Source organism: Phalacrocorax carbo, chromosome 17 (genome assembly GCF_963921805.1).
Source record: "Phalacrocorax carbo chromosome 17, bPhaCar2.1, whole genome shotgun sequence".
NCBI classification, from domain to species: Eukaryota; Metazoa; Chordata; class Aves; order Suliformes; family Phalacrocoracidae; genus Phalacrocorax; species Phalacrocorax carbo.
Window position 1 is genome coordinate 8,890,667 of NC_087529.1, and position 18,477 is coordinate 8,909,143.

Here is an 18,477-nt window from a genome sequence, read left to right on the forward strand (position 1 = left end):
TACAAATTGGAATAACAAACAAAAGTATAATTATTTACTATTTTAACAGAAATCTAATTATTTACTATTGTGTGCCTACTTTTTACCAGCAATAGCCACAAATACGACTTTAATCCCCACCCCCTCGCTGTGACTACAAGTTCTACTTTTAATAAACAGTCAGCATTTCTCCCAAATAATTAATGAAATAGGAGCATGGAAATCAATCCACTCACCCAAAAGCATGTCTTGTAAACAAATACTGATTTGCCGTTTATTTTATTCAACTAAAAGAAGCCTTAGTACACGTAACTGAGTAGGCACCGGTTACAGGTTTTAAGCTGCTTGTTAAAAGCGGACATTTCTGCCTCAATCTGTGCATGTTACGGCAAAGACTGGAGTGTGACAGGGTGGGCCCCACCGGCAGGACAGCTCGGCGGCCAGCCCGAGTCTGGAGTGAGCGAGAACACAGAAGCATTTCCTTCTCCAAACATGCCCACATGGAGACCATCACTTATCTTCCTAAACAAACAGCAGCGCAGGTCACTCCTCCTTGCCTCCGGTTAGGCACTTCCCACTGCTGTGGGCTAACGAGCAATGTCCTTACGGCTCAGTGGCAGGGGCTCTGGACACCTATTTATCAAACAGGGAATGAACGGAGAAGTCACAGATAGCAGTAGCCTTCTGGCCCTCATTTCCTTTGTGGATGGTCTGCTATTGAGCTAAACGCAGCAGCTCTGCTAGCTAAACTTACAGCATATTTTCTGTTATCAAAACCAGAAATTCTGTTGAGTAATGCTTTCATTCAATTTGCTCACGATGTTCTCTGTTGATGAATGTATCTGATTTCATGTAAATGTGATTAAATAAATCAGACAATGCTAGGCTGTATCAGTCTCAAGAGGTTCTAGTTCAAGATGTGAAATACTTGCCCCAGTAAGCACAACTTGAATTAAACCGTGTGCATTCTGGATTTTTATTACCTTCTTAACCTCAAAAAACCTCTTGTTGCCTCCTTATTTTTGTTAACATGGGTCTAACATCAGAATTACAGATTTTGCATAAACTGCCAGGCTGATTCAAAGGCTTTCGTAGTATTTGAGGACTGAAAAGGAAGGGATGGGAAATTAAAAGGGAAAATAGAGAAGACAGAAAAATTCCTGCAAAGTATTTTGACTTATTTAGAGCTCACGGCTCTTGGCACACAGAGGGATCAGGTAACAGGGAAACGAGTGCTGTGGCCGACATTTTCAGATAACAGAAATCAAAAGGAACAACTCTAAAATCCAGGTCGTTTATAATCAGTTGTCTACACATGATGTTACAGGTCTAATCTTAAGTAGTCTAAGTGTTAAGTCTTCATCTGCTGTGCAGAAGTTCACGTTACACCATTCTCTTTGAGAAAGAAAGGAACATCAGCCAAAGAACACAGTGATCCCAACACCGCATATTCCTCGTAAAATAAAAAAGGATTTTTTAAAAAGATACCAGTTGAAATGCAGCATGATTAAGAAAAGGAACTGTGTCTGCAAGTAGCAATGCCACCTGCCTCTGTTGTCCGCACCAAACTCTCATTCTGGAACAAGTAAAATGACTCCTGAAGACGACAAGGTTATCACCTCCAGTACAACTCTTCAACAAAAATTGCTTTCTAGCTTCCAGGTACTAGGGCATCATATGCAAAGGACATGACTGTTTTTCCTGACAGGCACTTACTCTCTATGAAATGAATTTCAGATAGACCACAAAAAACCCCCACGCCTCCTACCACAGATTATCAGTCGCTTCATCTTCATGTTAGGCGCACCTTCTGACAGGAGGCATGGATTTCACCCCTTTATCAATAAGCTCCCAGTCCTCTACTCAGAGAGCACATCAGTAAAGGGATGAAGAATCTCCCAGCCTACGCATTTCTGGGATTAAACACATCTGGAAACGAAGTCCACAGATGAAGCTCTTCCTGCCCGAGGAACAACTGCTGCCACAGAGGCAATGCTGAGTTTGCACTTAACTAATAGATCAAGGCTCACCCATACCCCAAAAAGGGCTTTGTCAAAAACAAATTTTGCATATGAAATGGCAGACAATGCACCAGCTGAATGCTGAAACAGGGAAGCTGTTGGTATCTTCAGCAAGTTAGGGACAACACTAAACTCAGCTTTAAGTAGAACATTATTTTCTCCGATATCATACGCAGAAGCTGCTATTTAATTAAAACTAAGCCGCTTAAGCCATTAAACTGGCAAACGGCTATACCAAATGACTTGTCAGTTGTTAGCATTCAAATAGCAGGAGTTGTTTGTTGTCACACTCAGATGGCAAGCTGCAATGCTAATGCACATTTCCCTATTGGCTCCACAAATCTAAACCACCCAGGACTGTGAACTTATTAAAAGTGCTACTGTATATTACTGAGGAATACCTTCTTACCATACCTTTAAAGACACCAATATCATGTACTCTGCTGCAATTTAATTATTTCAACTTCTGCCCTAAAAATATAAGCCACTCCAGTCATTTACTTGCATTTTTAAAAGTAGAACTTATATTAATTCTGGCTTTGAACCCCAAGTTTAATCAAGTTCAGATACAGCCTCCTGATTCAGATCCTGCAGATCTCAGCATCAAAATCTGTAATTAAAAAGCATAACTTACTACAGTAGCAACTTTCCTCTGATCATATGCAGTTTAAAAAAAAGATTTAAAAAATCAATTTTTTATCTTAGGTCAGTAACAGGAAAAGATCATTCCAGCCACGCAGGCAAACTTCAAAGCCACAGAAAGTGAGCATCACTGAAAGGGCCTAAACTGAGACACTCTAGAACGCCCTCTGCTTATCACTAGGATTTGGGTCAAGACAGGGAGCATCAGGCAGAGATGTCTCTGGAATTCAGGCTGGGAGACTCTGTCTCTTGCTCCTCTGCAGTCTTCACTCCCTTCCCCCAAAATGGGAAGGGCAGTGGTGAGAAACTCAAAACAGTTAAACTCACTGAATTTGTTGATCTTTTGACTTCCTATGAGTCATGCTCCTCAACTCTACCACTATGCATATAAAAATCTGCTACAACTCATTAAATAAATATTTCCACTTTGGCTCAGTAAAAGCAGAAGACTCCCACATTAAAGCACCACACAGGTAAAACAATGAAAAATGCTATAATGATTAAAGTTGTCCATTCCAGTGAGTTATAATGCCCACACTATGGGGCAATCAGTGGTAATACAGCATTATACAGTGACAGATGCCGTATGCATCTTTTTTCCTTCGGTGTGGTCTCCAGGAAAGAAGAATATTTCCATTCATCACAGAATGACCTAATGGATGGTGCTGTTCAAATGAATGGTCAGCAAATGCATTTTATATGCTTCTATTTATGTACATTTATTTTTACAGGCTACAATGCAAGCATCGGAACAGCACTTCCACTTTCCTATCCAAGGACTGAAAGACTATCCACATTAATAAGGTCTTGCCTTACCCCATGTGCCCTTTTTACATATGGCAAAACTGAGTCATCAGCCTTCTTTTAGGTAGCATGCCTGACACAACAAAAATAAGATGTACGCCTAATTACTAGTACAGTGCATGAAAACAGGAGTGCCCTTTCTGTAAGACAAAGTCTTAAACTAAATTTTCTATCAAAATACAGTGCTTTTTTAATAGAAGTAAAGTTAATAGATGCCTACAACTACTGAATGAAGTGACGGGATCTCTCTGCGTTTAGTAACAAGCCTTGAAAACCTTAATCTCGTGAGTCGGTAATAACAGTGGAAGAAGTAAAGACGATCTTGGGTCTATAATCAATAAGACAAGCTGCTTAAAAGATCTCATCTGAAACAAACGTGTAAATGTCTCACCAAAGCAGAGATGCTGATTTATGATTAAAAAGTGTAAATGCAGTCCTGTGGTATCAGTTAAGAACAACTTGCGTGTCTCTTTCGCAAGGGCTTAAGGCAAACGGTTTAACACCACCAGAGCACAAACTCCTCACAGAGTCTTTCCCCGAATGCCATTAACACCTCTGCATGTTCTGTGTCCCCTCTAATTCTTTATGGCTTACACCAGTCCTATCACAATTTAAATATATCAAACTCCTTCTCCATTATTGAAGTTAAACGTACAAATGCTGCATTTTTCTCTTGACAAAATCCTGCCAAGATCCCTGACAAGGCCGGTCCTGGCTGTGACACATTCTGCTACCAAAATGAACTAGCTCCAAAAGACCCAAAGGCTATACTAACAGACTTAAAAGGATTTTGAGAGCAATATTCCTCCAGATAATACATTAGGACTGGTGTTTAGTAAGTAAAGGGATGATTTAGAAAAGCCAGTGAACGGTACAGTGGCACTAACTGCAGTAAAGCGGAATTATTATTATGAAGACTGCAGAGGAGTAAAAAGTCCAGACACTAGAACAAGCCAGGTGAACAGGCGGCTTTATGACAGATGAAATTCAACACTGACAAACCTGTGCTAATGCCCTGAAGAGTAATCATTTGGATTACTTACCTCCACTGCTGGGCTCCACGCTTCTGGCTAGGTAAGTAAGACGATGGACTAACAAGAACATCCACACCTAGTTAGGATCATACTCCAAACAGTGCAAAATCCCCTCAGATAAACTATCATGATTCACGGCATAAACAACTGAATGATATGATCTGGAAGAACATTCCTATGGCAAATTAATCTACAATGATGCAATACAGAGCTAATTTATTTTTTCCGCTTTTTGGACATCTAGCATACCAGCACGGGTCATTATCGGAGATAAGAGAGTGGACAAGACAGCGCCGTTTTATCCGATACATAATGACTGTACCATTGTTGAGCCCAGGACAAGTAAATAGCCTTAAAAATTCCCATTATTAGCAAAAGAAGGAATATATGCCACAGATAACTTTGGGAGTAAAATCCCAAGTTATTCTGACACTTTTCCAACACAGCAGTATCTGGAATCTTTCCCCCCACGTCTGTATTAATCTACAGGGAAATTAACTGCTACACACTTGGTAATGTAGGGGTTAATTCTGACTGCTGTCGAATGCCCCAAGTCTGTGCTCTGTTCATCAGAGCATTAAATCTGAAAGCTCAAGAGAGTAGGGCAGCCGTGCTGCAAGGGCTATGTTATAAAGTTCTGCATTAAAAATTCATATCGCAGGCTTGCCACAGTACTCTGCTCTGGCTGAAAGGAGAGCTGGCGGGGAAATATTAGACACCCCACTGTCTTTCTGGCAATTGGAGACATTCCTCAACAAACAGCACCTCAGGAAGGGAATGAAAGGGCAAACAAACCGTGAAACAAATCAATGAGTTCAATTATCTCTCTCTCTCAGAAAGGAAACTTTTCATTTTTAAGGCTGTTTCATGAAATCTTTTAATGATGGCCCTGAACATGGATGCTGGGCACTCTGGCCGCAAAACCAGCTGCCTGGCAGTGCTTTTTATTTGTTTTACATGAGACAGAGATTCCCAAACATAGATGGTGAACACAGAGCAGGGGATAGGAATCTCTCCAAAGAACAACTCTACTTACCCTTTACATTACCCTGACCACGTGGGATAACAGGCTGCAGAATTGTTTCCACTTCCCCGAAGTGTGTCCAGCAAAGAGTGAATTTAGATTTATCAACATGGTTAGTTACTCCATGGTTAAGGTGTGTGCTCCTCACTGCTGGTTAAGGCTGTGTGTATTTCACAGCGATTTATGGCAACCCAACTGGCAGATGACACCATTCACAATGATGGAAATGGGTGTTATATTTTTATGAAAGCCGTATGCACCCTTCAGCTTATCTGCCTGGTGTAACCTCTGTGTTCAGGCAGGTTAATAATCCACATACCGTAAATGGGAAAATACACAGGAAATGAAACATGAGTAAATGTAATTTCTTGAGCAAACCGTGCAAAGAAAGTTACCTGTTTCACTACCCTCCCAGGCAACTCTGCCTAGCACCAACCGTAACAGACAGATTCACTTTTCCCAGTGCTGAATTTTGAATCAAAGGAAGGAAAAGGAAGAAAATGGAAGCCATTGGATAAAAGTTGCTGTGGCACTCCCTGGGTATTATCTTTTCATATATATATATGTGTATGAACATATAAGCTTGTTATGGAGTTGGAAATCAGACTAACTTCAACCCAGCAATCCAGGTTATGAGCGGTTCAACCATGAGCTCATCCAGAAGGAGGTGCAGGAGGGCAGGTTTACCATCTAGCAGGTGCCGTCCACAGGGAACTGAAGAGATTTATGCCTGGTAGCCAGCACAAAACAAATTACGTCCAGACTAGCCTAAAAAGCCTCACAAATAAATAAAATACTCTATCGGGTGGAGAAAAAAAAACACAATTCAACTGAAAGTTCATTAGTTTGAGGGAAGGAATGAAGACAGGTTGTATAGTTGGTGAGCCCAGGTAACCGAAGATCATCCATTACAAGCCACTGAAAAACTGCTACAAAAGATTAGTATCCCTAAGGCAGAGCTTCAGTCAAATTTATTTTTTGTTCAAAATTTGTTACAAACAGGCATTTAAAACTTGCAATCACAATTCAATCAGCTAGGTTTTATTCTGCACATCAAGAAGCTGTATCTAAGCAAAGTAAGGGAAGAAGTTCTTTCTACTCTCCAGTGATTTGATTTCTTAGTTTTGATTGTTGCTGTAACAGTGTCCCTCTGTGTCCCTGACAAACCTCCCTGCGACTCAATTCCTCAACATGTTAAAAAAATGGGAGGAAAGGCTGTCACAGGCGCAAAATCACAGCCTTTTGCTATGATCTGCCCCTGCAGTAACATGCTAGATAAACATTAAGGGTTAATAATATCAGGCTTACAGGACTGCAAATGCATTTGTTTATTTAATGCTTTACATGAATGCTAATGAAGTTATTAACAGGCCTGCATGTTGTCTATTGTTTTTCTTGGGTTCAGTGTCTGCAGCATACTGCCTTATCCCTTCTGTTCCACGAGCTGGCCAACATCCTGCTTTCCCAAATCCCTGAATTAATGCTCAATCCTGCTTCCTAGCTCCTTATGTTTGGGATTCTTAGTTTCTTATTCAAAGATATTACTTTAAAAAATGCATTCATTAAAACATATTTCTAAAAAGAATTCATCAAAATAATGAGATTTAATTTCATCATGCCAGGTATTTTCTGTGGCATACAAAACTGCAATCCCACATGGCGTTATTGTCTTTTAATTGACATCAGATGATATGTAAATGAGAAAATATTTCTTAGGTCCCATTAAGTGATGCCTCCAGGATGATTAGAAGGGGCTGAACGAGCCAGGATGCGCGGCTCTGACATCCGCACACAGCACGGCCAAGCCGCACGCTGACCTGCTCCAAGCTGCAACTGCTTCTCACAAAAGTCTTTGATTTACTAGAAATGCCACTGTTTCTGGGCCACTTCATGAGATAGTCCCTCTAAACGTCCCATGTTGTATCACTGCCAAAACCTCTAAAAGTCTGCAGACCAAAATCCCCTCCTCTCCTGCGACCAGGGCATGGGGCAGACACAGAGGTGCAAGTGCTGAGGGTGACTCCTGCACCTGATGCCAGCAGAGACGCTTCCCTCCCAGCTCTGCTTCTGCCATAGGCATCGAGGATAAGGGTTACAATGGAAGTCAAAGATTTACACGGGAGCGGGCAGGAGAAATAACTGCCGGAAGTGTTAAAGTCCTCGTGAAGGCAGCAGGGACGACCCGTACAGCAATGCAGCTGTAGGATTTCATTCTGCAGCCTTTACCCTGCATAACATGAACACCCCAAGTTCCTGACGTCAACAGTAAAATATAGGCAGTATGAAACAGAAATACTTTTTTATTTTTAAAGCAACTGGGGAGAGGATAATGTCTGTTTTTGTAGTAAGGTGGCTTCTAGCTGTGGCGTCGTAGTAACATTTTAAGGCAGGCAGGGACGGGATCAGACAGATTTAGGTATACACTCAATGAGATGCTGACAAACCTGCCTAATGAGGCAACAGCACAGGGATACTTTTATGAAAGTTGTGCCAGATACGGCCACTGACAGTGACAGTACACATCTTCCTGTTCCTGGAAGAGGCAAACAATAAAATGAAAGCACTGAATGAATGTGAAAGCTGTCTGTATGAAACAACGGGGCACACGGGGGAGCAGGTCCACCAGCTCTCATGGCAAACGCATGGCTTTCCAAAGGGAAAGAAGATAAAGGCAGAAGCAAGAGACCATTTTTCAGGGTACAGACTTCTGGTGCTTGGGACCTTACAAAGTTTCCTCAACTTCCACTCTCATTCAGGACAGCCATCTCTTTCCATTAAATGAGGGAGCACAACAAACACTACATGACTCATTTTTTCGCCTGCGCTGTCATCGCGTGGGAGTGGGAAAAACAGCTGGAATCCATCTACAGAGCATAGGGAGAGTTTCAAAGAAAACCTACACATTAAACACGTGGCTAGGTAGAGACAACTACTGCAGTAACTGCCAGTTTAACTTAGAGCCTGATGGAGAGCTTTGCTTTGCGATTGGAAATAAGTAACCCTGCATACTATACAGGGCAGGTCCCGATTGAAAACAGATGAACCATTTGTTTCTGATGATTCAAGGATTTATCCTGATTGCCTTCCCCATGATCCCAGCCCAGCTGTAGCTGTGCTGAAGGAGCCACGGCAGAACCACGTGCCCTCCTTGCTTTCATGGACAAGACCTCACAAGGAAGTGGTACTGTACCAAAAAAGCTCTGTTGCTTTGCTACTTGCTTTTAAAAAAAAAAAAGAAGAGACTATTATAATCTGTAGACATACATGAAAGGGCTGCGTGAAAACCAAGCTCAGCTGACTGGGATACAGAGGCCCAAGGACCTTTCCCATGCTTGGGGGCATAAGTGCCTTTGCGAGAAGTGTAATCCTTCCCTGTAACTTGCTCCTCTTCTTCCTCACAGAGCTCTCCCAGGCATGTTACACAGTTCAGCTGTTACAGATAAAATGAGCTACCACGGCAAGATGGCTCAAAAAATTGGATTGCCCTTTTGTCGGACTCACAGGGAAAGCCAGTTGTGGCTGGCACACTGGGACTACAGGAACAGGCTCGTGGTCCCTCTGCCCAGTGGACTAAGACAGCTTGCAATAGCCTGAAGAGGTTTGGCTGCAGCAAGTGTGAGAACAGACGGGACAAGGATGCTTCTGCCCCTTGTGATTTCATACAGACCCATGCACCAAGGATGCTGCAGCCTCCTCCACATGGTTTCACGCCCAGGAAGGAACCACAGTTCCAGCCATGGTCAGGATGACCAACAGCATGGCTGGCACAGCAGCCTAAGACCCTTTGATGCAGTACTTTGCATTTATTTAAAGATTTCCACCTAAGGATCTCATGTCAACCCAAGGTTATAGATAACAGGGTGACGACTAGAATATGCTGGAATACCCTACGGCTACTTTTTTCTACTTTGGCCTGTTAAATAATAACGCCAACTTCTAGGCTATACTAGAAAAAGGAACTGAACAGTTTCGCTTGAGGTTAAAAACCAAACAAACAAAAAAAAAAACAACCCTGAAAGGACTGAGGGCACTTCTGTGCTGTCAAAAAGTTTCATTAACTAATTGCAAGCCTTACAAGTCTAACAAAAGAGACAATACAGCCCAGCTACAGCATTAACTTCTACAAACTCTAAATGCTCCATTTATGTGGAGTTCTCAGAAATGCACCCTTTGAAATAATAATAATAAAAAAATGTTTTTGCCAGTTCGTGGTTTATGATTGTCATGTCTGAAAATATTTCTAGACTCTGGCCAAGATCAGACTTGTTGGCTTTGAGCATTATACTCACTCCTCACACCTCAGTTTCCCTACCCAAAAGTCAAGGCAACATTTCAAAACAAGCACTCAGCATTTCACCAAGGCAAGTGTTTCGCGGTAGCACTGTAATACACTCCCCACAGCATACTACCTTGCAACTTTTCTGGTTTGACTGTAGGCTGAACTAGAAATTTGACAAAAAAGGCTCTTTTGCACATGGGCTTGCAAGCTCTATTTCACACAAGAGCTTTAGATCAAAATAAGAAGCAGATCTCCAAAGTATTTTCATTCATCTTCATTTCTAGGTTTTTAAGAAAATATTCCTGTTACATAGTGACTTTCAGCCTGCTGAGCTTTGCATAAGGCACAGTTAAAACTTCTAACAACTACCTCAAATAGAGAAAGCTCTGTCTGCATTTTACAAAGACATTCAATTTTTCTTCCCTTTTTTACCTCATTTTTTAAGAAAAAAATTAGTTCTCTGCAGCATCTTCCCTGGTTTCTCATCCCCCATTACCACTGCTCCTGGGGTTTCACTGATGGCAGTATGACTAGCAAATTTAAGAGAAAAAAGCTGTAAGAGACGTGGCCTCTGAAGTTCTCCACCTCCTGTTTTTAGGGAAATCACTTTAAATACAGCAGTAATTCCAGAGACGAGCATTAGAAGTTAATGACTCATCAAAAGAACAGGAAATAGGAAACTTTAAGACCTTAAAGGCACAGCAAATAGAAGCTATTTCATGTCATGTACAGCACAACCACCCTAACTACAGTATTTCATGCTCAATGGGGGGAAGCAGCTTTGGAGACCATCTATCACAGTAATTATGTGACGCTGGAGGGAGCATGACTTTATTTTTTATTCAGTTTGACCCTGAGCACCATCAAAATGGAAGACTACAAACATTTGAGAAGTGATATATTGGTACCAGCCAGCACTTAAACAAGAAAGATTTGTTTAAAAAATTAAAGTAAATAATTCACAGGCCGAATTCAATTCTCGCTATATATTGGGAACTCTTCCCCTGAAGTCCAAGTTGACCGAAATTTGCCCCGATATAAAGGAAGATTTCCTCTGAATACTTGAACTCCAATTCCGTCCCGTAACTTCAGGCAGAAATAATTCCTCATGAATTCTCTAACTACTGGTCCCTCTGTCCTTAAGCCCAGTCCTACACTTCTTCCACACAGAAAGCCACACCTTCCCAATTTTATTTTAGACCGATGCCTGAAGAACACATCTGTTTGATAACGAGTAAGGAAGAGGAGCACCCTTCACCCAAACAGCCAAAAACCACAGGCATCCCTCTTTGTCACTGTATTTTTGGCATATAATCCATGAAACCTCCTCCTCTCCCCACAAGCAGAGACTCCAGCGCCTTGCACTTGCGTGCAGGTAACGTGAGGAGCTGTTGAGCTCCCCGCGGTCCCTCCCCGGCAGCTCTCCTGCCTGCCTCTGCCCCAGCACTCCCCATCTGTCACCCACCTCTGACTTTGTGCAGATTACTTGAGGATTTATTTTCAAGCAGGATATAGGGATGAAAATAGGCATTACTTTGTCCTCCCACTCCTGAGCTTCTACCTATTTGTTTCATTTACTTCTTTTACGTTGTCATGATATCATGCTGTAAGCTCTTTAGGGCGGAGATGGCCTTTGTAAGAGATACGTGCACCATGCCCACCCCGGTAGCCGCAGCATCGCAGACCAGGGTCTGTCCCCACTGCAAGAAAAGAAGTATTAAATACTGATACTGAAATCCTGTCAGTCACCTTCACAGATTCAGGCCCCAAAACAATGAAAAACTATCCTTTTTGTAAAGCAGGGACTGCCAGCTCGCAGACCGCACTTTCATCAACCGCACTCTGTTCATTTCCAGATTTAGTTTTCATTAAAATGCAGTCCAGGATTAAAATAAATCAGCTGGATCTATACGGTGGAGTAATTTGCAATATTGCACCAGTGCACAGTCTTAATGACGCTACACCAATATGCCCTCTGTGTTGTCCTTAGCTGTGTTGCCAAAAAAGATAATAATCAGTCTAATCTATGAAAGGGCAACAATCTCTGCTTGGTATACTGGAAGGCAAAATATTTTTCTACAAGTTATTGGAAGTAGTTGTTTTAGGTTGACTCCTTTAGTAAATATGAAAACCTCCTCCTCCACTGCATTTTCTATGCATACACTACTTTTAGAAGAACATAATGTCTGCATCTTTCAGAAAACCACATGGGTAACAAAACTGGTAGCAGAGCGCTTTGACTGACAACTTTAACCTAAACATCTTTTGCCTTGTGTTGTTTATGAAGGCTTTTTATTGCAGAAGGGGGGGCAGTACCTAAAATCCTCACAAGACTACTTAACATTTACTGGTGAAAACGTAGCATTTCAGTGAAATTCTATATTTTCTTTCATCAAAGGCAGGGAGCCCCAGCCCACATGTTAACAGTAATGTAACAAGCCAACTATATGTGCTACAAGGGAAGATCCTTTTCCAATTAGAATTCATTTAGGCTGGGGGAGAGGCGGGGTCAGAGTGAAAAGGTGGCTCTGGAGTTGATCTAAAACTGGAATTCGACCATTCTGGCTGGGAGCCTTAAGAGCTCAGCTGGGAATCCCAAACACTTGCTCAGACTCTGGAGTGAACCAGAAGTGAAAGAGCAGCGTTAGCAAGGAGAACAGTTTGTCCCCAGAAAATGAAGGAAATGCATACAAGAATGATTCTTTTTCCACAGAGGAGGAAGAAAAAAAAACCGTCTGTTGCACTAGGAAAAAAAAAACCCAACATTCTTTAATTTTCCTGAAACTCAAGTCTGAGTTTGCTTTTCAGTTCCAGCTCCGATAGAATCTCCAGATCAAGCTCATTAGTGTTGGTTAAATCCAGGTTTGCTGATAGAAACATGTGGGACAGCAAACAAAATCAGTATCAGGCCTCGAGAGAGGATGTGCCTCTTTAATTGAAAAAGGCAGAGTAATCATTCATTTATTTAACCCAGAGATGATTATAATCTGAAAACCTTGAAATCCTCTTACACAACAACTGTTTTGGCAAGCCCTTCTGTGTTCCAACAAATATTAAACTGTGCTTGCCATTTGTCTAAGGAATCTTGTATTAATAAACATGAAGAAGAACACTTTTACCTCCCACACTCAATGACAGAAGAAAACAAAGACCAGCTGTATTCATCAATGGATCCTTGTTCTGCACATAAAGGCTAATTACATTTTACTTCAAGCCTACACATGGAAAACTTTGCTGCTGCCATCTTGTCAAATTCAGCTTCTGATATTCCAGCTGACAGACTGCAATGACTGCACATAATATACTTCTTTTTGCCATTAACACCTTCAGCGCCCCGCTCGCAGGGTATCTGCGGGGCGCCGGGGCCAGGGGAAGGGGCAGCGGCAGCACCGCCGCCCCCGCTGTATGCCCGGTACCTGCTCGCTGGCGGAGGGAACGGGGGGGGTTTAGAGACTGGGATGACAGCAGATAATTTGACCAAAGATTTTAATCTCAGCAACTGATCCCATTTAAAGGTGCCTTGCTACCATCAAGTTCAGATGGTACCTCTGTACCTCAGTTCACACATACTGCTTTGAACAGGGGCGTTTTGAAAAGACAAACAAACAAGTTGACGTAATGATCCCCAACTTTAAGATCACAACAACCAGTCGCCAGGACAAGATCCAGACTCCTTCATGCTGATACTGAACACTTCTTACCGTGTATTCCTTTTGCTTCTTTTTTTGTTTGTTTCAAATATTTTCAAAGTTACAAACAGTTGAAAGACAGCTTTACTCCAAAACTGAAAAATCTTAAAAGCACTGTTAACTTTAAAAAATTGACAATTATATTTTTTTTTTCCTGAAGGCAATCCAATTCATCTGCATCAAATAAGCGTCTGTAAAACTAACAATTCTGGCCTAAGATAAAAATCACATGTTTTTAAAACATAAAATTAAAATTGGCAATACAAGTAGCTTTTCAGACTTAGATCAAAAGAGGGTTTCTTCTCAGAAAAGAATCAAACTGTCTTTCACCGTTTTTATTGGTGTTTTTTCAACATTTCTCCCAGCTTTTACAATTAAAAGAGATGACTCAATTTCACTGTCTACATTCCGTTCGCTTTTCATGTTTTTCTAGATTTCCATATTGCAAAATTTGGACTACAAACACCACAGATGACTGTTGTTATGCAAGAACTATTCGTGCCATAAATATCAAAAACAATGACAAAATATTTCTGCTGTTATTAGGTCCTACAAGTTTGTTTTACATTGGTTTGGGAGATAAAGTACATATTTAATGTCTGCTTCAGGATTCAGCTCCACGATCACTATATTCTACGCCCAGCCTTCATAATCATTCTGCTACAGAACACAATAAACTTCTTGTTACTGCAGATGCTACTAATTTTATGTAATTGTCTATATATTAGGTATGAATCATATTCAGGATCATATGAAAATATTTCCGCCCGAATGCCTCTGAAAGAAACACAAATGCAAACAAACATTTTAGAGTACATCTTTTGCTCAATATAAGATAAATTACAGTACTTAGGGAAATAGTATTAAAAAATGAAGCAAACACTCTGCAAATAAAAACATTACAAAGGGTGAGGGGTTATTAGGTTCAGTGCCTACAACCACTGAGCCCTGATCTCTGACTGTTCCCGCAGAAGCAACTGCAAGACAAAATAACACCAACAGAGCTGCCAGCATCAGTTATGTGCAGGAAGAAAAAATACAAAGGCGACTTGCAGTAATTTAAGGCTTCATCAGAAACACCATCATTAGTATGCATCTCTTACAGAAGGATGAAATCAATGAGGGAACAAAAATACTTTTGATCACCTTATATGGAACTGACAGGAAACTGGACTTACAGAGCAAAACCAAAATTTACCAAAAAGATTATCCTGAATGATGTAAAAGGTGTTTCAAGTCCAAGCGCTGATTCTTAACTACTATGGACTGAATTTTGTAAGCTCCAGGCTCCCCATGTACTCAGTGGGGAATCGGATCCTCAACTCTCACAGAACCACATGCTAAGAAATTAAAACTTGTTGCCAATTCGGCTGTTTTTGAAAAACCTGTACTATCTAGACTGCCATGAGCCATACCAGAAAGCACTTACAGACAACAACGAGAGCATGTCATTCCTCCTACCAAGCCTCGTTTCTGTTGCCCCAGCACGGAGACTGCCAACAGCCTTCCTTTACCATTTCTCTTGGACCAGAAAGGGTGGTAAGGGCAGGAGAGAGGGCTTTCCTCTCCATTCACCCGATCACCTGCCCACTTGGAAGCGGAGGTGAAGCTGGGGCTCTGCGGGATGCAGGCAGTGGGCACAGGGCTGTGACGTGCATTTTCCAACCCTCTGCCCTTACAGCAGGCTAGGGACACCCATCTGAAATGGCTGCTTCTTTCCCATCCCACTTCCAGACACAGAAACGATTCTTTGGGCTTAAAACTGCTGATCGTGAGAATTCCTGCTCATTACTAACTTTCCTTAAATATGAAGGGTTCAAAGAAAAACAGTAGAAGTCTCTCCCTTTTTTGTTGTTTCCTGCCTGCACGGATGGTTAATAAAGCCAGGGGATAATTGAAAACAGGAGCCATTAAGAAGACAAGGATATATATTTTTGAGACTACCTTCGTGTTCTACTTGAAACCAAGAAAAACCTGCCAAAAATGCTACTCTCTCTAATTTGGGGTGAATTTAACAGAGTGATGACTGCTACCCCAAAAGCAGAAAGAACCAGGGTGCCTAACAGTGAAACAGAAATCCTTTACTAAACTAAACTTCATTTTCACCAAGATTGGAAGATCACAGTAAGTATCTTATATTTTATTTAGAAATAGGGCAATTTCAGAAATAAGAGATATATAGTAGATGCAGCACCTGAGAATGAAACCAGGAATGAAGCAGCATGTGTGCCAGGAAAAGCGTCTTGGTGGGTGGAAGAAAATATGAAAACTAATAATCTCTCTATAGGAGGCCAAATTATGACCATGTTTTTCAACAAATTTGGACTCCTGAACCTCTTCCATCTCGTCTGTCTCCAACAGACAGATGCAAAACAAAAAAGCAGTGATACCCTGAAGGAAGACATAGAAAGAAAACAGTGAAATCTTACTTTGCAGTAGTTTCTTCATCGTATTTTGTTTTCAGATCAAATAGTTCTGTTCTGGTTTTTTCCAAGGCTAAAAGGCATAAACATGAAGCATTACAGCACTGTAACAGCAGTGAAAAGCAAAAAGACTACTCGTTTTTCTTTTATTCAGCCATAAATAAAACTACACCTCCTGATGAAAAATTCCTTGCTTCATCTTTCTACCTAGGCAAACCATTATAACTTAGAAAAAACATACCTTTTGTTTTTTCAAAATTTCTTATGGTATTTCTTTTACAATGCAAAAGTTCCCAGTTTCTGCTTTAAAAAAGCTAGACGTCACTAATTTCTTATCAGGCTGACTAAAGTGCTTATCCATTTGAAATACTTATTGCAGTAATTTAGTGAATAAAATTTCTTGTGTTCTCACAGTAAATAAAACCAAATGTGGCCTGACTTGGAATCTGTAAGTACGCAGAGATGAAAATGAATGGCAAGCAAGTCATAGCAACAGGCAAGACACACTAATAGAGACTCGGTTCACACTGAACCCAGATGACTACATGTATTTATCATAGTTCAGAAATGCGTGAAACCAGAGCAAAACACAACATGGAGGAGAAGTTCCACAGCCTGCTTTAATTGCAGCGATGCTCTAATGCTGTACGCGCTTCCTGCTTGGCCTTGTCCACTGTATTTACCAACAGACTGGCTGCAGCACAGGCATTCACTTAAGGTGTGAAGCCCAAAAGAAGCTCCGATTCACAAAGCACGTTCAAGCTCTGTTGGATCTCTCTGCACTTGCAAGAGCTGGTTCATACACAGTCCTGATACATTTAATGATCTCTATCCTCTCACCTCCAGCCTGATCATTGGTATAGATCAGAATAGCGATGCCAAACCTGTTTGCAAAGCTTGAACTTTGTGTTCGGCTTCTTCCAGCTTCGAGGCTGTTGACATCTGTGTCTCCTGCAATTTTCTACAAAGGGAAGAAAAGAGGTGAGAACAGAGCTCATAATCACGTTAAACAACTTATTTGTATTGTGCAAATTTGGAAGATAGAGTGATTAAATATCTCAACTGTAATCAGACAACTGACAACACCACACAGACTACAAGGTGCTTCAATGGGACCCATAAATCATGTCACATTGCAATACTGTTCATACTTTGCAGTCTCACTTATTAAAATTTTAACAGTGTAGCCACCTCATAACATAAGCTGTGAACATTATACAAGAGTCGACTGCTATATAAATGACAACTTTAGTGGAAGGTTTTCTTGAGCATAATTTGTTTTGGAAATGTCACACACATTAAGAAAATTGTCACCAAGCACCCTCTGTTGTACAAAGTTAGTACAAAAAGAATGATACATTTCCATTTTACTGTCATAATGAAGAAATTTGTTGCCATAACTGATATAGCGAATAGATGCGGCAGCTGTTTCATCATAGCTGTAATGGGTGCCAAATGCAGTAATATTATTAGCTACTCTTAAAAACCCCCGTGTATTTCAAAACAAATCTCACATTGGTATTTTCTATACAACATGAGCAAACCTTTAACGTGGTGACATTTCTTATGTCCACAGGCAACATATTCTTGTTTGTGTCAGTTATACATGTTTTAACATCATCTGGCCATCCAGTCGCTACACTCTTTGCTAAAGGCTAGACTATAGGAGTTGTAAAACTCATTTTTGAAAGCGAGTTGCTCCTTTTTCAACATTAAGATATTCTGCAGATTTGAGAATTGCGAAATGGCTTATGAAACTACCTGCGTCCTACTTGCACTCCGTAGGGTGCATAAATTTATTCTCCAACACTGCTGACCAGGTTAATAACTATTTATAGCAAGAACCATGTGTCAGGTCCCTTCGTACCAAATGGTATACTTTGAGAATTCAAACCCTCTCTTAAACACTTTTATTTGCATCCCATGACCTGCCATTTTATTTTATTTTTAAGCATATCTAAATTGCACTTGTTAAAGCCACTGCTTACATGCTACTTATCAAATTCATCATTTGTATGAATTGATGAATTAAAAAAAGCTTTGCATTCACTGGTAGATTCTTCCCACTCAGGCCTGAATTTAAGCAGACAACCCACCAACTAAAAAGCTCATGTACACTGAAGGGCTTCCACACCAAGCTGAACATATCGCAGCTTCAGTGTTACTACTCCATGAGAGAAAGAAATTCTCAAGGTGGGGAACGCAGCCTGAAACAACTCCCTCTTAAGACCCTCTGTCTTGTCCTGCCTGATTTGTTTGCCCACTAACCTACACGATTCAAACATTCCCTGCTCATTCGCAAAAGATTAGAAATGCATCCAAGATTCTTGCAAAAATCAGTAATAAATAATTAAAATATTTCTTAATTTTGTCATGTAGGAATATGCAAGCGTTTTCAGGGTAATTCGGGAACACACACACACACACACACCCCCCCGACGTTACCACAGGAGCACGGGTGATGCATCTTTCACCCAGGCTCTTGGGTACAGTGTTTCATCTTGAACAGCTCAGGGTTGTACAGATTGTACAATGGTACTGTGACACACAAAGCGGACACAGCAGACTGAATTACACTGTCA

The 18,477-nt window shown here is 41.0% G+C and overlaps 1 protein-coding gene across 13 annotated transcripts in view; it reads right to left on the minus strand.

Annotated features, from left to right (window-relative positions):
- Window positions 1-18,477, minus strand: part of CUX1 (cut like homeobox 1) — a 283,380-nt gene that overhangs the window by 120,334 nt on the left and 144,569 nt on the right. For all 13 annotated transcript variants that reach the window (XM_064467865.1, XM_064467864.1, XM_064467854.1 and 10 more), the window contains exons 7-8: window positions 16,780-16,856; window positions 15,902-15,968 (exon numbers count right to left, since the gene is read on the minus strand). In XM_064467865.1, the coding sequence (XP_064323935.1) occupies window positions 15,902-15,968; window positions 16,780-16,856 (144 nt within the window). The remainder of the gene's footprint in view (window positions 1-15,901; window positions 15,969-16,779; window positions 16,857-18,477) is intronic.